Source organism: Rana temporaria, chromosome 1, assembly GCF_905171775.1.
Source record: "Rana temporaria chromosome 1, aRanTem1.1, whole genome shotgun sequence".
Lineage (NCBI taxonomy): Eukaryota > Metazoa > Chordata > Amphibia > Anura > Ranidae > Rana > Rana temporaria.
The window spans coordinates 141061651-141085863 of NC_053489.1; the positions used below are offsets into that span (position 1 = coordinate 141061651).

General features: G+C 46.6%; 1 protein-coding gene across 3 annotated transcripts in view; it reads left to right on the forward strand.

Moving 5' to 3' along the window:
* YTHDC2 (YTH domain containing 2) overlaps positions 1-24213 on the forward strand; it is a 315708-nt gene that overhangs the window by 129227 nt on the left and 162268 nt on the right. For all 3 annotated transcript variants that reach the window (XM_040343611.1, XM_040343620.1, XM_040343628.1), the window contains one exon: positions 2128-2263. In XM_040343611.1, the coding sequence (XP_040199545.1) occupies positions 2128-2263 (136 nt within the window). The remainder of the gene's footprint in view (positions 1-2127; positions 2264-24213) is intronic.

The following is a 24213-nucleotide window of genomic DNA, read 5'->3' on the forward strand; positions in this document are numbered from 1 at the left end:
GTCACTGACTTGCTCAACATGGCATATTGGAATCCAGACTTTAGGTGACCGGGGTCTGTCTGACTCGGTCACCTCAACAATGCTGAGGGCATGGTAGTCTTCCGGAGGATCTACCCTCGCACCTGGCAGGCCTACATCTCTTGGTGCGAAGGGATGGAGTTACATCCACGGACGTACTCGGTGTCCAGGGTCCTGCTGTTTTTACAGCTTGGAGTGGATCTAAAAATTTCTTAAAGCACCGTTTGGGGGCAGATTTCAGCCTTGGCTGTGTTATTTTAGTGGCCTTTTTGCGGCCCTTTCCCTAGTGGGTCCCTTTTTGTGTGCAGGGGGTTTGTCATATACTTTCCCCTCTTGGCCCATCTCTTCCCCCATAAGTTTTGACTCTGGTGCTCTCGGTTCTTCAGGAACCTTCCTTTTGCAAACAGAGATTTTTCTCTTGACACTATCTCAGAAGGTGGCCCCTTTAGTGGCCTTTACCTCTGTTAGAGGGGTTTCTGAGTTGGCGGTCTTGACTTGAAAGCCGCCATGCTTGATCCTCCATAAGGATTAGGTGATGGTGCGCCCACGACCTTCCCTTCTTCCGAAGGTGGTTTCGGCCTTTCGCCGGAATAAGGATATTGTTCTTCCATCCTTCTATCCTCAGCTGGCGCATCCTACGGAGGTTGCCTTTCATACTTTAGGCGTGGTACGCGCTTTGCGGATGTACCAGCCTACTAAGGCTCCGTTTAGGAGTTCTGACTCTTTTGTTTCGGTGTCTGTTTGTTTTTTTTTTCGGCCGCTAGTTTTTGCCGGTGGCTGTTTAAAGTTGCACCTCCTCCGTTGAGGAGCTCTGTTTGTTTTGGGGTGAAGTTAAAATTGGTTTTACTGATATATTTCCCACCCCTCGTTTTTGACACTGCTTGGGGACGTCCCACTTGTCAAGATTTAAGGAGCTGTGTCTGTCCATGGACGATAAGAGAAAATTTTATTTTTTTGTACTCACCGTAAAATCCTTTTCTCTGAGTCCATGGACGGACACAGCACCCACCCCTCCTTTTTAGGTTTGTACTGCTTGTTACGAACTGAGGCTGCATGCTGCACTAAGGAGGATTGTCTGGAGGGACCGCCCCCTGGGCGGGGCTGTTCAACTCTGTTAAAGTAACATGTATTTAATTATCTAACATGTTAATGCCTAGTCCTCTCCTGTAAACAGGGAACATAACCCACTTGTCAAGATTTTAGGAGCTGTGTCCGTCCATGGACTCAGAGAAAAGGATTTTACGGTGAGTACAAAAAATCCTATTTTTTACTTTTTGCTATAATCAATATCCCCAAAAAAGATATAAACAAACATTTTTTTTCCTCAGTTTAGGCCGATACGTATTCTTCCTATTTTTGGTAAAAAAAAAAAAGCAATTAGCGTTTATCGATTGGTTTGCGCACGATTTATAGCGTTTACAAAATAGGTCATAGTTTTATGGCATTTTTATTATAATTTTTTTTTTTTTTACTACTAATGGCGGCGATCAGCGATTTTTTTTTTTTCGTGACTGCGACATTATGGCGGACAGATCGGACAATTTTGACACATTTTTGGGACCATTGTCATTTTCACAGCGAAAAGTGCTATAAAAATGCACTGATTACTGTGAAAATGACAATTGCAGTTTAGGAGTTAACCACTAGGGGGCGCTGAAGGGGTTTAGTGTGACCTCATATGTGTTTCTAACTGTAGGGGGGCGGGGCTAGATGTGTGATGTCAGTGATTGTCTTTCCCTATATCAGGGAACAGACGATCACTGACATTGCCACAATGAAGAACGGGGAAGGTGTGTTTACACACACCTCTCCCCGTTCTTCAGCTTCGCGGGCGCGGTCACGGAGCATCGGACCAGGTCGTGAGCGCGCTGCCAGCAGGGTGCTCGCGACCCCACGGCTGGGCCTTAAAGACACACATACAGGTACGTGCTTGTGCCCAGCCGTGCCATTCTGCCGACGTATATCGGCGTGAAGGGGTCCTTAAGTGGTTAATGAATATTTTAGGTTTTATAGTCCCTTATGTTTAACATCATAGCAGCCACTGCTCGGCCTTACATGCAGCACATTTTCTTTGTTATTTTGACCTGTTCTTTTGTTTCCCATGTGAAGATGGAAAAGGATCGAAACAGCCTAGAGCCCTGGATAATAAGAGAAATGGACTCCTGTCTCTCAGATATTTGGCTGAACAAAGATGTTGATGCTTTTCCTCAGCTTTTTAACTTGATATTGACAGAAAATGTTAGTGGTAAGTTTTAACCTCTTTGTATTATTATGTACTGTTTATTAGAGCTGCACAATTCTGGCTAAAATGAGAATCACAATTTTTTTGCTTACAATAAAGATCACGATTCTCGCAGCGTAAAATCTTTCACATTATACAAAAAAAAAAGTTAGGCTAACTTTACTGATTAGTTTTTTTTATTCATTACAGTAAATTTTTTCCCAAAAAATTGCATTTGAAAGACTGCTGCGCAAATACAGTGTGACATAAAACATTGCAACAACCACCATTTTATTCTCTAGGGTCTCGACTAAAAAATATATACCGTATTTATCGGCGTATAACACGCACCCTAATTTTAAGAAGGAAGTTTCAGGAAAAAAATAAAAAATTTAAATACTGAACTTTTAAGCAAAATAAGGGTAGCTCAGGAAGTGGGTAAATCCTTCTGGGGCTGAAGTGGTTAAGACCAGTGCACACTGATGCCTGACAAGGGAGGGCAAAGGGACACAAACTATTTGCAAGGAGGGGGGCCTGCCAGCCAGTGTGTGTTGTTTTTCTCTCTTAGCTCCCTCTCCCCCGTCAGGCAGTGTCATTCATTGCTCCCCCCCCCCTCTCGCTGGCATTATAATTGATTGCTCTCAGACGACCAACAGCCACAGTCCTATTTTTTTTTTTTAGTCAGCTTTTTATTTAAATTATTTGTACCTGTACAAGCTCTGTCAGATCCAGCAGACGCTCAGATCCTGACGGCAGACATTCTGCTGCTGCTCTGCACACAGAAGCCAGTCTAACTCTCGCGAGCAGTGCAGAGCATTACCATGGCTACGCTATGAGTGTGCAGAGCAGCAGGAGAATGTCTGCCGCCGGATCTGATTGTACCGGAACCCTCCTGTCTCTGGTGTCTGCTCGCCTGAGATCGCACCTCCCAAGGCACTATATGCGGTATGTACAATGCCATTTTTAAACTATATCGGTGTATAAACACGCACATGCTATTTTCACTCTGTTTTCAGGGTGAAAAGGTGTGTGTTATACGCTGATAAATACGATATATTATATAATGTTTTGGGGTTTTAAGTAATATTCTAGCAACAAATTATTTTAACTTTAAACCAACAAATGTCAGAAAAAAGTTTAGTTTTTAAGTGGTTAAACTTTCCTCATTTATGCACAGAAGTGTATTCCTTTGATGTAGAGGACAAATTGTTACAATGTTTAGACTTAAGTTCCACTGATAAAGAATGTTGTGATACTTGTCAGACTGCCTGGATTTTTGTTTCCTTTCTTTTGACACTGATGGCTTCAGCAGAGCAGAGAGAATTCTCTGCATAGAAAGATCGGGAAATACTTTGTCAATATCGCAACGGGGTAAAAATCGTGATGACTATTCTTGACGATTAATCTTGCAGCTCTGTTTATTGCGTGTCGTGTCATTCCATGTTCTCTTTGTCCATGGCATAATATCAAGACAGCTGTTATGGCTTCTACAAAGAAACTTTATGAAAACATGTTTTCTCTCCCTATTCCTCATCCGTTGCAAGGCACATAAGTTCTACCACCTTTGGGTTATACTTACAGGGGATCGGACTATCAAAACAAAACTGTAAGCCAGCCCTGGGTATAACCCCTTCTACTACCACAACGCCTCATTTTCCCAAATCATCTTCTAGGAAATCTACTTGAGATTGGCTCTGCCTTTAACCACTTAAGGTCCTTATCTGTTTTTCAGACTTGGTGTTTACGAGTTTAAAACATTTTTTTTTGCTAGAAAATTACTTGGAACCCCCAAACATTATATATATATATATATATATATATATATATATATATATATATATATATATATATATATATATATATATATATATATATATATATATATATATAAAATATAATTTTTTTTTTTTAACACCCTAGATATTAAAATGGCGGTCATTGCAATACTTTTTGTCACACTGTATTTGCGCAGCGGTCTTAAAAAGCGCACTTTATTCAAAAATTCTTTTTAATTTAAAAAAAAAAAAAAAAAAAAAAAAAGACAACAGTGAAGTTAGCCCAATTTTTGTTTTTTTATATTGTGAAAGATAATGTTATGCCGAGTAAAATTATACCAAACATGTCGCGCCTCAAAATTGCGCCCGCTCGTGGAATGGCGTCAAACTTTTACCCTTGAAAATCTCCATAGGCGGCGTTTAAAAAATTCTATAGGTTGCATCTTTTGAGTTACAGAGGAGGTCTAGGGCTAGAAATATTGCTCTCGCTCTAACAATTGCGGTAATACCTCACTTGTGCGGTTTGAACACCATTTTCATATGCGTGCGCTACTCACGTATGCGTTCGCTTCTGCGCGTGAGCTCGTCGGGATGGGGGGGCTTTAAAAAAAAAATATTTTTTGTTTTCTTTATTTTTACACGGTTTTAAAAAATAAATGGGTAATTTTTCCGATTACAAGGAATGTAAACACCCATTGTAATAGAAAAAGCATGACAGGTCCTCTTAAATATCAGATCTGGGGTCATAAAGACCTCAGATCTCATATTTAGACTAAAATGCAATAAAAAAAGTAATTAAAAAAAAATAACAGAAAAATGTGCCTTTTAACCACCTAAGCCCCGAGCCTGTTTTTCAGATTCGGGATTTACAAGACTAAAACAGTTTCTTTTGCTAGAAAATTACTTAAAAACCCCAAAAATTATATATATATATTTTTCTAACACCCTAGAGAATAAAATGGCGGTCATCGCAATACTTTTTGTCACACCATATTTTCGCAGCGGTCTTACAAGCGCACTTTTTTTGGAAAAAATTTACTTTTTTGAATTAAAAAATAAGACAACAATAAATTTGGCCCAATTTTTTTATATATTGTGAAAGATAATGTTACGCCGAGTAAAATGATACCCAACATGTCACGCTTTATAATTGCGCCCGCTCGTGGCATGGCGTCAAACTTTTACCCTTAAAAATCTTGATAGGCGACGTTTAAAAAAATTCTATAGGTTGCATTTTTTGAGCTACAGAGTAGCTCTAGGGCTATAATTATTGCTCTCGCTCTAACGATCGCGGCGATACCTCACTTGTGTGGTTTGAATACCGTTTTCATATGGCGGCGCTACTCGCGTATGCGTTCGCTTCGGCGCGCGAGCTCGTCGGGACGGGGCACTTTAAAACATTTTTTTTTTGTTTTCTTATTTATTTTTATTAATTTTATTATTTTTTACACTGAAATAAAAAAAAAAAAAAAATTATCACTTTCTCTTTCGTTCATAGACGGACACAGCCTTCATTGACCTTAGGGTTATGCTTCTTCCTACCAGGAGATTTAGGCAGAATTCTACAGCACTTAAGGTGTTAAAAACTTTCCTTCATGCCGCTCCTAACAGGGGGCGTGGCTCCCCCAGGCATAACCCCCACTCTGCTCTAGCAGCTTCAGTTTGTTTCTGCCTAACCGTCAGGAGAGTCAGGCTCTCTCTGGAGTCCTGGACTCTGGAGTTTTTCTTGCAATTTTCTTGCGATTTTTCTTGCGATTTTTCTCGCTTTTTATTATTTTGTTCCTGCATTTTTGAATCCTGCGATTCTTCTATCAACAGCCGACTGGGTGACAGGCTGGGTCCTCGGCCCTTGTAGTCCCCCCAGGTTCGGCCTTCGAGCGTGTGCCGGCCCTCAGCTCCGCTTTGGGACGTCCACGACAGGCCCCATTGCTCCAGGGGCGGCCGGGGAACTTCGGTTCTAGGGCACACATATGACCGGTCTTTATGGCCTTGTCACAGTGTGTCTGGCCGACAGCCATGCCGTTTAGCGGACGTTGGTTCTGTCTGGGATACCTCCAGCCGGTAGTCGCAGGACAGGTAAGTAGTGACCCTTGCTCAGGTAAGTGGTCTGGCTGGAATTTTCCCTGGGGAGGTCGACTGAGGGTTCGCCCTGCTTTCCTCTCTCCCTTATTCCTCTCCTTCCTTCCCTTTTGGGTAGCGGCTGTGAGGGTTTTTTTTTTCTGGGGTCTCTTTATTATCACCAGGGCCTGTGTGTTAGCTGGGGCTGTGTGTGTTCACTGCAGGGGGCTGTAGTGTTCTCTGCGGGACTTGTGTGCTGTTTTACTATGCTGCTGTGGCTGCTGGCTGTCTGTTTTTAAAAAAAAAAATTTTTTTTGAAAAGTGCGCCACGGCCGCCATTTTGCCGTAGTCGCCTTGTATATCTCGGCGGCCATTTTCTTGTGGTCCTTGGCAGTTTTTTTGCATTACGGCGGCCATCTTTAATTTTCGTTTGTCCTCGTGTGGCCGTTTTAGCGCTCGGAGAGACCGCGAATCTCTCCGTGGGGACTGTCAGCAGCGCAGCCGGCTTCTCAGCACATCATCAGGCTCCTCTCAGCGCGATGCACCAGGCGGGGTGGTGAGTTCCCTGGGGGCCCTCATGCTCAGAATAGAGCTAGAACAGCCGGGAGGTGACCGTGGGTGGTTCTCTGCTTAGCAGTTTGGGTAACTCGGTGGTGGGATGCCCTGGAGCCTGTACTAGGTACTATCCTCCCCACTAAGGCCTGAGTTAACCCTTGATGCCCCTCCCCCTGCCACTTCTGTTGAGGGAGTGTTATTTCTGAAGCAGCTAGTGCCTGGTTGGGGGGTAAAAAAGCGCCCCCTCCCTGAGCCTGCTTCGGGGGATGCCGCTGACATTATACTATGCCCGGCTATTGCGTCTGGTTCTGTGGTGTCAGTGGATGCGGGCTATAAAAACCCACGCGACCAAGGAATTTGTTGGAGCTCTTATTTTCTGCGGTTAGAGCTTATAGCTCAGTAACTAGACGGTTTGTGGTTTTGGCGGAGGTACCAGTTGTACCGGTCCCTTTTGGGTTCCGCAAAAACGCAGCGCACTGCAACTGTGTTCCTTATTTGGACTTTTTATGTTACACCGCAGTGTGTATATATATATATATATATATATATATATATATATATATATATATATTTTTTGCAGTCCCTGAATGCTTTGCGACCCCTTTGTAAGTAGGTGGGTCTCTCCTCCTGTGGACCCTCCGGTGTCCGGATGGAGCAAAGCCGCCACGTTGCCCGTGGAAGGGGCTCCTGCCTATGGGTACCCCGCTGAGACCGGTCTTGACTCGGTCTCTGGTGTCACAGACTCTGACTAGAGGGCTGTAGCTCCTGCTGCAGGAGCTGGGGGCACAAGATGCTGCTGAGCCCTGTAAGGACCTAGCTGAACGTTTGGTTCGGGGTCTGTAGTTCGTCTGTGAGTCGGTCCTGGATGCGCTTCCCTTGCTTTCCAGGGCCTCCGCCTGTGTGGGGGTGTTTGCGCCGCCTCGTGTGGCTTACATGCTGGTCTTCGGACCGATCCTCAAAGGGTCCTTGGTGGACTCGCCCCTTTAGGGGTGGGCGGCTTTTTGGGCCTCCCGGGTTGGCACCCCTAGGGATGCCACGGGTGGTAAGAGCACGCTGCTTCCTCTGCTAGGAAGGGCAAGGGGCCTCGCCGTCGGCGAGGGCCCTCTCCCGAGCGGTTCGTGCGCCCAGCACGGTGGGTATTCTGCAGGGTGCTAAGGCCCCCGCTGCGGGGCTGTGACGCGCCTGGCACCACGTGCCTTACGGGCCTGCGGACGGTATTGCTTCCGCATGTAGGTCTGCCCCCGCCCGTGTCGGGTGGGGGGCTGGCTTTGTGATTTTGCGGCTCGGTTGAGGCCTCTTCTTTCCGACCGTTGGCTTTGCGAGGTTTTCTCGCGGTGCAAGATAGATTTTCTCTCTTGGCTGCCTAACAGATTTTTTCCTCCGTCCTCTGGCTTCCTCCGGTTCGCTGGTTGGTTCTGTCCAGGATCTTCTGATCGGGGGAGTGATGGTGCCAGTTCCCTCAATGGAACGGTCTCAGGGGTAATACTCCAATCTGTTGGTAATCCCCATGGTGGACGGGGTCCGTCCAATCCTGGGCCTCAGGGCCCTCATTTGTTTTTTTGTAAAGTACAAAATTTCAGGATGGGAATTTTTTTCTGGCGTCCTTGGATGTCATGAACGCATACCTGCATGTTCCCATATGCTCTAAGCACCAGAGATTCTGGGTTTTGCGGTCAGGGAGGACCCTCCCGCTCGACTTGGTGTCGACACCACAGGTTTTTACCGGGGTGCTCGTCCCAATACTGGCCCGGCTGTGTCAGCGGGGGTTTATCGTGGGGTGTCTGGACGACATTCTCCTACGAGCTTCTGAGAACTCTGCATTTGTGGAGCCGTGTCTATCACGCGTCAGACTCTCCAGGAAGTTTGGCTGGCTTCTGTTTTTGTCCAGAAGTCAGTGTTGGTCCTGTCTGGGATTGGAATTCCTGGGACTAGTCCTGGATTCCGCCGGGGCGGGAGTTTTGTTCTCCTAACGGAAAAATTTAAGACTCGGCAATCTGCTGGGCAGCAGTTGTCGACCTAGTGGTGGTCATCTCCGCGATTCTGCTTGAGGGTTCTGGATCTGACGGTGGCCTCTTTCGAGGCGGTTCCGTTAGCCCAATTCCACGCCAGGGTGCTACTGGAGGACCTGTTGTCACGTGGGGACTAGCTTCCGTCATCTCTGGATTACCAGGTTCGGATGAGTCATCTAGTCCCTGGTGTGGTGGCTGATGTTTTCCGGTGCTTCGGGCCGGGAAGTCGTTTCGGCCAAGCCACTGGACAGTGGTCGCGACGGATGCCAGCCTCTCCGGTTGTGGGAGGGGTTTTTGGGGCACCCAGTCAGCCCTGGGGTGCTGGACTCAGGTGGCGACCCACCTACCAATCATTGTTCTGAATCGAGCTTTGCCTTGCCTGGTGGTCCCTGGATCTACAGGGCCGACCATTCGGGACCCTGTCCGTCAACGCTGTGGCGTACGTCGACCATCAGGGAGGCACACAGAGCTCTGTTGCAGCGACGAGGGTCGCGCACATACTTTGGTGGGCCGAAGGGTCCGTTCCGGCTCTATTGGCCGTGTACATTCCGGGAGTACGGAATTGGCAAGCCGACTCCTAAGTCGGATTGTGCTTGACCACGGAGAGTGGTCTCTCCACCCGTAGGGGTTTTTCAGTATATGTGCCGAAAGTGGGGCACTCCAGGCCTGGTCCTTCTAGTGTCCCGCCTCAACCGGAAGGTGCCATGTTTTTGGCCAGGTCACGGGACCCGTGGGCTGACGCGTCAGGCGCGTTGGTGGCTCCTTGGGGTCGCTATCGCCTGCTTTACACCTTCCCTCCTCGGTAGCTTCTTCCTCGCCTGCTGCGCAGAGTGGAAGCCGAGGGTATTTATCAATCCGGATTGCCCCAGATTGGCCGCGTCGCTCCTGGTACGCGGACCTGGTGCGTCTGGTGGCTGACGCCCCCTAGCATTTTTCCCTGGGGGTTGATCTTCTGTTACAGGGTCCGATCTTCCACCCTGTTTTTACAGCCACTGGCTTAGCGACGTGGCTGTTGAGAGCCTGGGGCTGAAGGCCCGAGGCCTATTGGGCTCGGTGGTCTCGACCGTGCTGCCGGCACGGTAGTCTACCTCACGTAGGATTTACATCATACTTGGAGGGCCTGCATCTCTGGTGAGGAGATGAAATGGCACCCTAGTACGTACGTACGTACGTACGTACGTACGTACGTACGTACGTACGTACGTACGTACGTGGTATCCAGGATTCTGCTGTTTTTTACAGCAGGGAGTGGATCAGGCTCTCGCCTTACGTACAGTTGGGAATCCAGTTTTCTGCTCTGGCTGATACTTTCAATGAGCCTTGGCGTCGCACTCCTTGGTGCGTACGTCTGTTCTGGGGGTCTGGCATATGGCCCCTCCACTACCCCCATGGGACTTGTATTTAGTCCTTTTGGTTCTTCTGGATGCTCCCTTTGTGGACATTCGGGAGGTTTTTTGTTGACTGTCACGAGACGGGAGCAGGTTTAGCTCAAGTGCTAGAGTACCTGCCCTTCAGGTATTTGACTCTGGGTTCTAGCCCAGGAAGGTCTGCGTTGTCACGTGGCCGTGGCTCGTCGTGGGCATTTCCACTGTGATTTTTTTTCTGGTAGCAATTACCTCGATCAGACTAGTGTTTGTCTGAACTGGAGGCCATGTCTTGCATGGCTCCCTGCTTGGTCACCCATAAGGATGAGGTGGTGCTGCGGCGCAGCCGTCTTTTCTCCCCAAGGTGGTTTCGGCTTTTCACGTTGGTGTGGACATTGTTCTTCCATCCTTATGTCCTTGGCCGAAATGGAGGGAGGTGGCCACTTTTACATCCTCTGGATGTGATTCGGGCCCTACGTATGTACTTATCTGCTACGATTCCGTTCCGGAAGTCGGTCTCACTGTTCGTGTCGCTGGCTGGTTCTACCAGGGGGCCTGGTAGTCTCGTCGGCCACCTTTTTCCGGGGTGGATCCGACGGATTGTGCTTCAGGCCTATGCCCTGAAGGGGCAGGCGCCTCCCTTTTGGGTTACGGCGCATTCGACCAGGGCGATCGGGGCCTCTTGGGCTTTCTGGCATCATGCCTCTGTGTTACAGGGGTGTATGGCAGCGACCTGGTCGTCGTTCCACACTTTTTCTAAGTCTTAAAGGTGGATGTGAGTGCATCTTCTGATGCCTCCTTCGGCCGCAGGGTGTTACAGGCGGCAGTTTACGGTTGGAGTTCCTCCGTTGAGTGACTCCGGTTTTGTTTGGGGTGTAACCTGTTTTTGCTGTGTTATTTTCCCACCCCTCGAATTTTTTTGACACTGCTTGGGGACGTCCCTAAGGTCAATGAAGGCTGTGTCCGTCTATGAACGAAAGAGAAAAAAGGATTTTTGTACTCACCGTAAAATCCATTTCTCTGAGTTCATAGACGGACACAGCACCCACCCCTCCTTGGTTTGTACTGCTTGTTACGAACTGAAGCTGCTAGAGCAGAGTGGGGGTTATGCCTGGGGGAGCCACGCCCCCTGGGAGGAGCGGCATGAAGGAAAGTTTTTAACACCTTAAGTGCTGTAGAATTCTGCCTAAATCTCCTGGTAGGAAGAAGCATAACCCTAAGGTCAATGAAGGCTGTGTCCGTCTATGAACTCAGAGAAATGGATTTTACGGTGAGTACAAAAATCCTTTTTTTATTCCTATTACAAGGAATGTAAACATCCCTTGTAATAGAAAAAAGCATGACAGGTCCTCTTAAATGTGAGATCTGGGGGTCAAAAAGACCTCAGATCTCATATTTAGGCTTCAATGCAAGAAAAAAAAAAAAAAGGAAAATTTGTCATTTAAAAAAATGACAACAAAAAAATTGTCTCTTTAAGAGGCTGGGCGGGACTGACGTTTTGACGTCACTTCCGCCCAGCAGAGCTATGAGGAAGGGTGGGGGCCATCTTGCCCTCACTACAGTCCTCACTCTCCAGGCGGCAACATCCGATCTCCGCCGCTACCGACGGCTCCGGTAAGCGTCGGAGGGCGCGGAAAAGCGGCGTGAGGGGGGGGGGGGCCCCGCTCCCGCCACCGATAACGGCGATCACGCGGCGAATCCGCCGCGGAGACCGCCGTTATCGTTTACACGGCAGCCCACTGTAAAGGTGGATATCCCGGTTCTAGCAGCAGCTGCTGCCGTTACCGAGATATTCAGCTTTAAAAATAGGACGTATATATACAGTGGGCTGTCGTTAAGTGGTTAAGAAGCATCGCTTCCGCCCTGCTATAGAGATGGGTGGGGGCCATCTTGCCCTCACTTGTATCCCAGCCAAGCAGCGAGAAGGACCCTATCGCCTCCGCCGCTGCCGACGGCTCTGGTAAGTGGCAGAGGGAGGGGGCCTCCCCCGCCGCCGATAACAGTAATCTTGCTGTGAATCCGCCACAGAGACCACCGTTATCGTTTACAGGACCGGCCACGTTAAAAATGAATATCTTGGTTGTGGCAGCAGCTGCTGCCGTTACTGAGATATTCATTTTTAAAGTGATGACGTTTGTATATATACGTGAGCCGGTCCTTAAGTGGTTAACAGGAAATTCAAACCTAGAAAGATTAAAAAAAAAACTCCCTCCCCCCCTCATCTTCATGGGTTTTTTTTTTTTTTTTTGTGTTTTCAGCCATTCAGTAGTACACTTGTTTTTTGTTTCCCCTTGCTGTTTTATATTTGTGGTTGTCGGACCCCGCTCAGATGACTAGATGTGTGGAGATTGCTGGGGCAGTTTTTAGCCTTGAATTTTAATGTTTGCTGCAAAAAGCCCCTGTTGAGCTTGCGTTGTCCTTGAAGACTCACTTTTTGTGAGTAGGCTAATCCATCCAGGCATCGGGAGTGCCCTCATTTTTTATTAGTTGCCTTGTTGGAGAGTCCTGGGCACTCTGTTAGTACAAGGGTTTTTGGTGGAATCTTATTTCCTGATAAATATCTAGGAGTTTCGGGTGATCCAGATGTACCTTCAGAGTTTGACTCACCTGTTAATAGGCCATCTGATCTGCATCCAGTGGAATACTGCATCTAGCGCCATGGTGGAGGAACCATACATCAATCATCGTAGAGGAACAATAAATCTTGCTGTGGTAAAAGAGGTAGAACTAATGAAGTCTTGGACATACCATCATGTTTCAGCTCTGTCAGCTATGTGCCTCCCCCAGTGTTGACAATTGGCACACAAATTTTCTCTGCCAGAAGTGTATGGACCTAAGAGAGTTGTCTGTTCACCTGAAAGTGTTCCAAGACCTGTGTCACAGGTGGTGAATGATGGCTGTGGCCCTCCTGGCCTCCATATTCAACAACAAACTGGACTGTGAAACAAGACACACAACCTAGATTCTGTGTAGGCATAAACCAGCAATATCCCACGGTATGCTAACAAATCTGTTTAATAATAAAGCTGATGATGTTAAGAGACTTAATCATCAAGATAAAAGTTCATTCTAAATATGCAATAGTGTATTCAGTCCCCAGTGATTGATAGAACGTGGAAAAAAATCACTTGGCGCAAAGCAGTCACTAGAATAATGGCATAGATGGGTCTTCAAACTACGGCCATCCAGTTCAGGAACTACAAGTCTCATCATGCCTAGTCCTGTCTGTGAATGTCAGTGTTACAATGCCTCATGGGATGTGTAGTTCTACAACAGCTGGGGGGCTGTAGTTTGAGTATCCCTGGCATAGATGAAGCCCATTAATTCCTCCGATACAAAGGAAGATTGGAGATAAATCCCCCTATAAATTCACTTCTTACCAGAAGAAAATCGGCATGTAATGTTGGTTTGATCGTGCATGCTGACCTCTCCTCCGAATAACACACAAAGGATAAACTGCTGACAGGTGGGTCGGGTCTTCCGCTCGTTCACATGGAGAGGAAACAAAGAGCTCCATCGCTTAATCAAGTTTAACATTATATTTTATTTGGATAAAAAAATCCCCCCTGTAAGAAATACACTTACACTTACAATGTTTTAAAGTAAAGTAGGCATCTGACAGTGTTAAATCCAAAAGCGATCACGTAGTAATAGCTCCTATACGAAGCGGCGCGATTTTCAAACACTTGATATGTTTCACAATGGCTTGTACACTCGATTCTGGTTTGTCGTATAGCCACACTGACGTGTTTCGTCATCAATTACATCATTTGAAGGTGTGACTATACTATATTTGCCAAGCATCTTACAATTTGTCTTAACCCTTTATAGGTGATACTTGAAAAATTAGAATATCGTGCAAAAGTTTAATGCAACTTAAAAGGTGAAACTAATATACGAGACTCATTACATGCAACACAATATAGTTCAAGCCGTGATTTGTCATAATTGTGATGATTATGGCTTACAGCTCATGAAAACCCTAAATCCACAATCTCAGAATATTTGAATATTGTGAAAAGGTGCAATATTCTGGGCTCAGTGTCCCACTTTAATCAGCTAATTAAGCCATAACCACCTGCAAGGGGGTTCCTGAGCCTTTAAATGCTCTCTGTCTTGTTCAGTAGAAATCAAAATCGTGGGAAAGACTGCTGATCCGACAGTTGTGCAGAAAACCGTCATTGACATTCTCAATAAGGAGGGAAAGCCTCACAAGGTAATTGCAAAAGAAGTTGGATGTTCCCAAAGTGCTGTATCAAAGCACATTAATAGAAAGTTATGTGGAAGGGAAAAGTGTGCAGGAAAAAGGCGCACAAGCAGCAGGGATGACCACAGCCTGGAGAAGATTGGCAGGAAAAGGCTATCCATAAGTGTTGGACTTTCACAAGGAGTGGACTGAGGTTGGAGTCGGTACATCAAGAGCCACCACACAGACGTATCCTGGTCATGGGCTTCAAATGTTGTATTCCTCTTGTCAAGCCACTCCTGAACAACAAACATCGTCAGAAGCGTCTTACCTGGGCTAAAGAAAAACAGACCTGGTCTGTTGCTCAGTGGTCCAAAGTCCTCTTTTGTGATGAGACCAAATTTTTCATCTCATTTGGAAACCAAGGACCCAGAGTATAGAGGAAGAATGGAGAGGCACACACTGCAAGATGCTTGAAGTCCAGTGTGAAGTTTCCACAGTCTGTGTTGATTTGGGGAGCCATGTCATCTGCTGGTGTTGGTCCACTGTGCTTTATTAAGTCCAGGGTCAAAGCAGCCATCTACCAGGAGATTTTGGAGCACTTCATGCTTCCGCAGACGAGTTCTATGGGGATGCTGACTTCATTTTTCAGCAGGACTTGGCACCTGCCCACACTGCCAAAAGCACCAAAACCTGGTTCAATGACCGTGGGATTACTGTGCTTGATTGGTTAGCAAACTCGCCTGACCTGAACCCCATAGAAAATCTATGGGTCATTGCCAAGAGAAAGATGAGACATAAGACCGAACAATGCAGAAGAGCTGATGGTCACTATTGAAGCATCCTGGTCTTCCACAACACCTCAGCCGTGCCACAGGCTGATGGCTTTCATGCCAAGCCACATTGAGGCAGCAATTGGTGCAAAAGGGGCCCAAACCAAGTACTGAGTACATATGTATGCTTTTACTTTTCAGAGGTCCGATATTCTATGTACAATCCTTGTTTTATTGATTGCATGTAATATTCAAATTTTCTGTGATTGTGGATTCGGGGGTTTTCATGAGCTGTAAGCCATAATCGTCACAATTATGACAAATCACGGCTTGAACTATCTTGCTTTGCATGTAATGAGTCTATCTCGTATATTGGTTTCACCTTCTAAGTTGCATTAGTGAAATAAATGAACTTTTGCACGATATTCACATTTTTCGAGTATCACCTGTATGTTCACTTTGCAATTGGTGCTCCTTATGTTGGTCCCGGGGATATGTGGATAATCACATCACCCATTTAGCAAGAAGACGAATACGAGAGCAGCTCATGTCCCCCCACCTTCCAACAGTGCTGCACACTTGCGGATATTAAAATATCGGGAATGCCGTTTTAAAACGGCACCCACATTGCATTACCAAGTGCTAGGGAGCTTATAGCACTACTACATACACTACTGGTAGTTAATTGAAAGTCGGGCATCCTGCAGGGTGATTCAACATAAAACCCCTCCCACCTGCCAGACGACTTATTGCAATCTAGCCACACTGACATACTGATCAGCACGGATCGGCCATCGGAATCCAAAAAATAAGATTATCTTTGGGTTAAAACACTGTATAAAAATAGAGCAACATTAAACTTGCTATACTGATGCTGTGCTATTCAATATTAATTCTCTAAATACATCAATTAAAATAACGACATTAAAGTTGACTAAAGCATTGGGTAAAAAAAATTATCGGATCATATAATCCAAAGCCGGAGGCCTAACAATTAATGTTAAAATTACTGTAATAATAATATATCTCAAAACACTTCATAAAACTCAATATAATAAAACCAGTTAAAAGAAAAATGAATTGAAAAGGAAAATGGCAATGGTGGCGGGTGTATGGCACAATCATTCTCCCATTACCACCAGATTCATGTATTAAGATGGGACCCTTCAAAAATTAATTAATATAACCAAATACCAAATAAATGACAAATACATATTAAATTCACATAAAAGTAATCTTGACAAAGTACATTATATTATTAAAATCACTTTAAAGGAGTTGTAAAGGACACATTTTTTTTTTGCCTAAAATTAATGTCTGCAAGGTAGACAGACAGAATAGTGTAATGATTCTGTTAAAAAACGAGTTAATACCTATTAAATTTCTTCATCTATATCACCTCCGGCGTTCTAGTTTGTTCTCTCATTCACTTCCTGGTTTGCGGCGCTCGTTCATGTAAGAACTGCATTTCCCAGTATGCATTGCGGCACGCCCAGTAATTCACACCTCCTTGAAATCTCTAACACGTAGAGAGCGTCCTGCCACACAGATGTAGTTCCCAGGAGAGGACGAGCACGCCACTGACCCCCGCAGTAAAGCCTCCCTTCACAGTGGTGAGTAACAATCAGACAACCAGGAAGTGAACAGAGAAGAAATAGAGCAACTTCTGAGCAAAAACTAACAATGAGGAAGTGAAAAAAGGAATGTCTGCAGGTAAAGGATGCTTATTATGAAAAAATGTTTCCTTTATAACCCCTTTTAAGTCCCCTTTCACATTTATACGACTTGTACCACGATTTTGGACGGCAAAATCGTATGACAAGTTATTCTCCATGATTTTCAATGACTACCATTTATAATGGCACGACTTTAACTCGTGCCGACTTTAAAATAGTTCCTGCAGTACTTTTTTTCTGAAGTCGGATCAAAGTCGGATTCCGTATTAACAGATCTGACTTTAGCATGCGACTTGTACATGAAGGGGAACTCCACGCAATTTTTTTTTTTTGAAAAAACAAAAAACAAACAGCGGCATGGGTTCCCTCTTCATGAGCATATCGGGCCCCATGGGTCTTGTATGGATTTTAATGGGAACCCCCATGCATGGGGTTTTCCCCAAAATCCATACCAGACCCTTATCCGAGCACCAGCCCGGCCGGTCAGGAAAGGGGGTGGGGACGAGCGCCCCCTCATGAGCTGTACCAGGCCACAGGACCTCAACATGGGGGGGATGGGTGCTTTGGGGCAAGGGGGCCCTGCACCACCCCAAAGCACCTTGCCCCATGTTGATGAGGACAAGGGCCCCATTCCCGACAACCCTGGCCATTGGTTGTCAGGGTCTGCGGGCGGGAGGCTTATCGGAATCTGGGAGCCCCCTTTAATAATGGGGCCCCCAGATCCCGGCCCACCACCCTATGTGAATGAGTATGGGGTACATCGTACCCCTACACATCCATCTGGGGGGGGGGGCTGTGTTAAGAAAAAAAAAACACACTACACAGGTTTTTAAAGTAATTTATTAGGCAGCGCCGAGGGTCTTCTTCCAACTTCGATGGTCTTCCGACTTCAGGGGTCGTCTTCCGACTTCGGGGGTCTGCCAGGCTCTGCTATCTTCTTGCAGCTCCTACTAGAGGCGGCCCGGTCTTCCCCGTCGGCTTCTTCCCTCTTCTCTTGTCCCGATGTTGACATGACATGACATGACAATCTCTCCCACTGTAATGTTGTATGTGCGGTGCGCAACCATTAATATAGGCATGGGGCGTGGTCGTCGGGTGATGTCACCAGGTGACCCCGCACCATAGGGGCGTCAGTCACGTAGAATGATGGGACTGTGATGTCCTATGGGGTGGGGTCACCAAGTGACATCACCCGATGACCACGCCCCATGCCAATATAAATGGTTGCGCACCACACGCACAGCATTACAGCTGGAGAGATCGTCGTGTCAACATGGAGACAAGAGAAGAGGGAAGAAGCCGACGGAGAAGACCGGCCGCCTCTAGTAAAAGAGCTGCAAGAAGATAGCGGAGCCCGCTAGAAGGCCGAAAGCATCGGAGAGTGCGGAGAAGGCACCAGAGAGCGGAGAGTCGGAAGAATACCACCGGAGCTGCTGAATATATTACTTTTAAAATCCTGTGTAGTGTTTTTTTTTTTCTTGTTATTCCTATGACACTCAAGGCTAGGAAATCAACCTTTCGCAAGGTCTATAATCTGACATGACAGAGTTACTTCGCAGAAGCTTCTCCGTGGTACAGATTCCTTCCTGTGTTTGGGTATGAACCAACTTTTGGCCATTGGTACGGTCAAGAACCAGATTTCTCTGCATTTGCTATTCTGTTCCAGAGACCCTGAGCTTACTGCTTTCTGATCAAGACGTTTGTACAAATGGGTCTGTCATGGCTGCCCTAATACAATCTCTTCTGCCTCTATGGATTTTAAATCTGGTCACTTCGGTGCTTTAGAAATGGATAGCAACAGGAGCTCAAATTGGCACACGATCCTAGGAGTAGGGACGTGTGGCTCATAGCTCCAGGCAGGCAGGTCCGCACTGTTCCAGCCAGCATCCAGCATCCTGGTATCCAGGACCAGCAACACCTTTTTTGGATCCTGTACCCATTCAGGGTCTTATTTTCTCGCCCCTAGCCCTACCAGCCCTCCCCCTCCAATACAGCAGCCGACCGCAGCCACAAACGCCTCCCACGCACTGACCGCCAGGCAGGCAGGACAGATCGTGGCTGCGGCCGTTAATACACCCGTCCAGCCGCCCCTCTTCTCCAGTTCTCTCCTCATTTCACCTACCTTCCTCCCGCAGGTGACCGCTCCGCTTCAGGGATCCACTGCACACCGCACTGCAGGTAAGCCCCCGCTCTCCACAACGCTCCACAGTCCGCGGTGGACGCTCAGGAAAGTCTGCGGCTGCGATTGCGACCTAACGCCACGCCACACGGCCCCCGGCGCCACAGTCACATTCACGGCTGCAAAGTCACGGTCCCCAGACCCCTCCACCGCCTCAGGAGCCCCTCCAGGTTCTCCCCGACCGTTTCCAGGACCCCCCCACGCAAACGGCCGCCTGCCCTGCCAGGAAAGCCCGCAGCTCAGGCCTAGCTACCTCCGGTGGCCATCTTGCTACACCCGAGGAACAGGGATCACCCTGTTCCTCAACTGTCCAAAAAGACACAAGCAAAAAATAAAATTCACCCGTAACCCTCACCATCCAGTTTCCAATAGCACTAAAACACATTATAAAGCCGACCCGACCCCCGCTCACTCTTTTTTGTTCCCCTTCATCCGCATCCCAGCACCGCTCACTTGCCATGCCTACACGGTAGGACTGTCAGCCGCACAACGTGGGACAAGCAGGTTCCCCGACCATCAACTCCAACAGGTATGAACCCATGCCTCGACCGTCATAGTAAGTTGATCCAGGGTCCACCTGATCGCCCTCGAGGGATCGGGAAGGATTTTTTTCCCCCGCCGCAGCGGATTGGCATTGCTCGGTAGGGTTTTTTTTTCGCCTTCCTCTGGATCAACTAGGGGGGTTAGTTGGGGTTTCACCTTATCGCCGCTCATTAACGCCGCCTGAATTTTTCACAGTCATTGTTTACCAGTACGCTTCACCACTAACCATTTTTCACCACCTTCAGCGCATCTGCTGTCATGGTTAACTTGCAATATTCTGCAAAAAACATTTGGGATCTAAGGAGATTCGCCTGAACATTACCGTCACCAAAAAAGCACTAAAAAAAGAGCAACTGTTAAGAACCGATCGACAGTAAATAATAGTACGCCAACATTTCAGCTAAAACACATATCATGCGCCTTGATCAACACAAGATCCGCAGGAAATCCACGATTTCATCATTCAACACAACATTGACTGCCTCTTTATTACAGAAAGCTGGCTAACAGCCGACTGTAACACCATTCTAGGAGAACTGGTGCCAGAGAACAGAGTGGGGCAAAGAGGAGGAGGCCTAGCGGTGATCTACAAGGCTCGCCTCTCGCTCACCAAACCAGATCCAAAAACGTACCGTGTCATGCGGAGTCCCTCAGGGGTCTCCCTTGTCGTCCGTACTATTCAATATTCACAGTGCCTTGCAAAAGTATTCGGCCCCCCTGAACTTTGCGACCTTTTGCCACATTTCAGGCTTCAAACATAAAGATATAAAACTGTAATTTTTTTTGAAGAATCAACAAGTGGGACACAATCATGAAGTGGAACGATATTTATTGGATATTTGAAACGTAAAAAAAATAGAAAAATTGGTCGTGCAAAATTATTCAGCAAACTTTAAACGACACTTTTTATGGATATCTTTAAGAAATGGCTTTCTTCTTGCCACTCTTTCATAACGGCCAGATTTGTGCAGTATACGACTGATTGTTGTCCTATGGACAGAGTCTCCCACCTCAGCTGTAGATCTCTGCAGTTCATCCAGAGTGATCATGGGCCTCTTGGCTGCATCTCTGATCAGTCTTCTCCTTGTATGAGCTGAAAGTTTAGAGGGACGGCCAGGTCTTCGTGCTCCTTGGGATGTTTAAAGCTTGGGAAATCTTTTTGTATCCAAATCCGGCTTTAAACTTCTCCAACAGTATCTCGGACCTGCCTGGTGTGTTCCTTGTTCTTCATGATGCTCTCTGCGCTTTAAACGGACCTCTGAGACTATCACAGTGCAGGTGCATTTATATGGAGACTTGATTACACACAGGTGGATTCTATTTATCATCATTAGTCATTTAGGTCAACATTGGATCATTCAGAAATCCTCACTGAACTTCTGGAGAGAGTTTGCTGCACTGAAAGTAAAGGGGCTGAATAATTTTGCACGCCCAATTTTTCAGTTTTTTATTTGTTAAAGTTTGAAATGTCCAATAAATTGTTGATTCAAAAAAAAAAAATGAAATGTGGCAAAAGGTCGCAAAGTCCAAGGGGGCCAAATACTTTCGCAAGGCACTGTATCTCTGCCCTCTCTTCAAAATCATCAGTAAGCAGAATTTACTCTTTCACATCAGCAATAAAAAGGATCATTATCTCGGACTAGAGAAATGCCTCACTCTGATAGAGAATCGGCGGAGAATGACCATGTTACCTTAAACGTGAAGCGGTTGTATACCCGCATATGCAATTTTTTTTTTTTTTACACCTGCAAGGCAAAAGACATAATGAGCTAGTATGCGCCGCATACTAGCTCATTATGAAATACTTACCTCGGAACGAGGAAAAGAGAACTTATCTGGTTCATGCCGAGCGAGATGTCATCTTAACTCCGCCTGTCTTCCGGGTATCGCCGCTCCAGCGCTGTGATTGGCTGGAGCGGCGATGTCATCACTCCCGCGCGGGAGACTTCAGTTCGGCAAGGTCCGGCGGCTGCCGGTCCTTTAGCCGAGGATCCCCCTGCGCATGCGCCGCTGCAATCAGCGGCGCATTGCGAGGGGAATATCTCCTAAACCGTAGAGGTTTAGGAGATATTCTCTATACCTACAGGTAAGCCTTATAGGCTTACCTGTAGGTAAAAGTTTAAAAAAGGGTATACAACCGCTTTAATGGCTCAAAAACAGAACTGTTCCACGCCAACAGAAAGAGTCCTGCCAGGACAACATAGATACCCCCGCCCATTTTGGGACAAACCATCACCCCTAGCACCAAAGTCAAGTCTCTGAGTCACTTTTTCATGACAATGGATGCACAAATAAGTTCAGTAGTCAGCGGATCCCACCATCTGCTGCATCTGCTACGTAGACTCATTCCCTTCATCCCAAAAGACACAGCAGTCGTGGTAGGAACGATAATCAACTCCAGACTCGACTATGCAAACGCCCTTTACCTCGGACTCCCAAAGTACCAAATTGCTGGTCTACAAGTTGTCCTGAATACGGCGGCACGACTTGTAACAGGAAAAAAACCCTGGGAATCAATCTCCCCCTCCCTTAGATCCCTTTACTGGTTGCCTGTAAAAGACAGAATTACGATTAAAGCACTCTGCCTGATGCACAAATATGTACAAGGAGGTGCCCCCAATATCTATGTGAAAAATTAAAATGTCACAACTCCAATTGCGTTCTCCGTTCTACCAACCAAAATCTACTTCAAATATCCAAGGCTAGATACAAGTCCAAAGGAGAAAGAGAAGATTTGCAGTCCAAGGACCTAGACTGTGGAACGCTTTACCAACCAGCATCCAAGTGGAAGGGAATCACGAGGCCTTCAGAAAAAAACTCAAAACCCATCTATTCTGAAGGCAAAAAATAGTAGGAAATGGATACCAAGCGCCCTGAGGCGATTCAGTTTGCATGTGTTGCGCTATACAAGTTTCTCACTCACTCACTCAGAAGTCCTCATTTAAAACTATTAGAGACATTCTTCTCTGCTCTTACTTACAAAGTAGTTTTCCTTAACCATCACCTCAGTTAGACAAGTGTCTAAATTCATGGCCTTCCCTTATAAGGAACCTTGTTTGTTTCTGCACAAGGACAAGGTGCTGACCTGGCCCTTCCTTCTCTCCCTCTTAAAGGGGCATCTTCCTTTTAATCTTAATCAGGAAATTGCCCTTCTTGTGTCCAACTGCAGTTCACCAGAAGGGGATCTCTGTCCATTGTCTGGATGTGGTCAGGGCTGTGTGAGTTTGACCCTTGGCCACGGCTTATTTTAGGAAGACAGATTCCATTGTTGTTCGATCAGGCCCAGGAAGGGTATCCCAACTTCTCCTTCAACCATTTCTAGGTGACTTAGGGAAATCATTGTTAAATCTTATGGTCTCAAGGATTGTGTTGCCCCTTTCCAGTTGAGGCTCATTCCGCCAGTGTTGCAGTTTACAAACAAATGGAAAAATGGAGCTTAATTAACATAACATAAACAATGAAAATCTCTGAATTATGCAAGCCACCAGACCTAGCAAAACACAGTATAAATGGTCAGGTAAAACAGATAAAGTATGAGGGTGGTCTACAGTTCATACATGTGCAACAAATGAAGTAGCGATGTGCGAGACCAAGCACGAAAACTCGTGAGCTTAAAACTGTGCAACCATATTTTTACGAAATACATTATACCAAGAAGCGGGCTTCCCGCTGGCCAGGTGGACCCATAATGGGATTCATGAAAGTGAGTCGGTGTACAACAGGATAATTGGATATCCGAAAAAGAGCAGTACCCAGAGTGAGCCCAATAAAACAAGGGGCGCAAATGTGAAAAGAAAAGATAGAAAGAACAGTTAAGTGACAGTTGCGAAGAGTAAGAGCGGGGGATCGATCATCCCTTGTACGTAAGAGGATAGCTAAGGTTCAGCGGGGGGGGGGTGGAGCCTCTCGCCCAGGGAATTAACCAATCAGCTCAGTTGCGAGAGCCCTGAAGATAGGCATCAGTATATATCCTACCTGTTGCGCAAGGTTGCTGTAAGATCCTCCATGTCATGTTATTGACTTTGGAAAACCACAAGGATTTCGTTGGTGGCTTCTCGGATCTCCAACATGGGGGGGATGCAGGCCTTGGCCGCATTCAATAACTGTAATTGAGGCCTTATACTTCTTGATTGGACATTCCGAAAGATGCAACAGACAGGCTGCATGGTTTCTCTCCAACTCAACGTTAGGTGCTTGACAGCACCAATCACCTCCCGCCAAAGGGCCCTAGCTTGTGACAATCCCAAAAGATATGAAACATTGGTGGTCCCTCTGCATTGCCACACCGCCAACATGTACTGGGGACCTGAGGATAAAAACGGTGCAAAGGATCTTGTAACCAGTCTCTTGAAATTTAGTGGCCATGGAAGACTTCTGTGCGAAATAGAGAATTTTCTCCTTCTGCATGTCCAGTAAATTGGATTTCAAGGTCTGCTTTCCATTTAGAAAGGAACCCGGGCACATACCTTGTCTGTCGGATCAGGGACGTGTAAATCAACAAGAGGCAATGGCGGATCGGTACCTTCCTATGACCGATCTATTCCAGTTACGTAAGCTGTCGCAATATACCCCGAGTGCGAACACCGATGGGAAGAAGTTGCGCAAATGGAGACTACTCTAGAAGTCTAGAGGTGGGGTTTGTAGCTGTTGCGCAGAGGGGGAGAGCTGACAATCTGGCCCAAAAAAAACCTGCAGAAATGAAGGCGGCCACTTGCAGCCAGGCGCTGAAAGTGAAGGTTCTGAAGGCCTGGGGTCAATTCTGGATTGCCCATTATAGGCACCAAGGGGGAAGGTATTGGTGATATTGAAGAGTGTCTGAATGTGTCCTAGCAACCAACAATGTGCTGCCAAGGGTG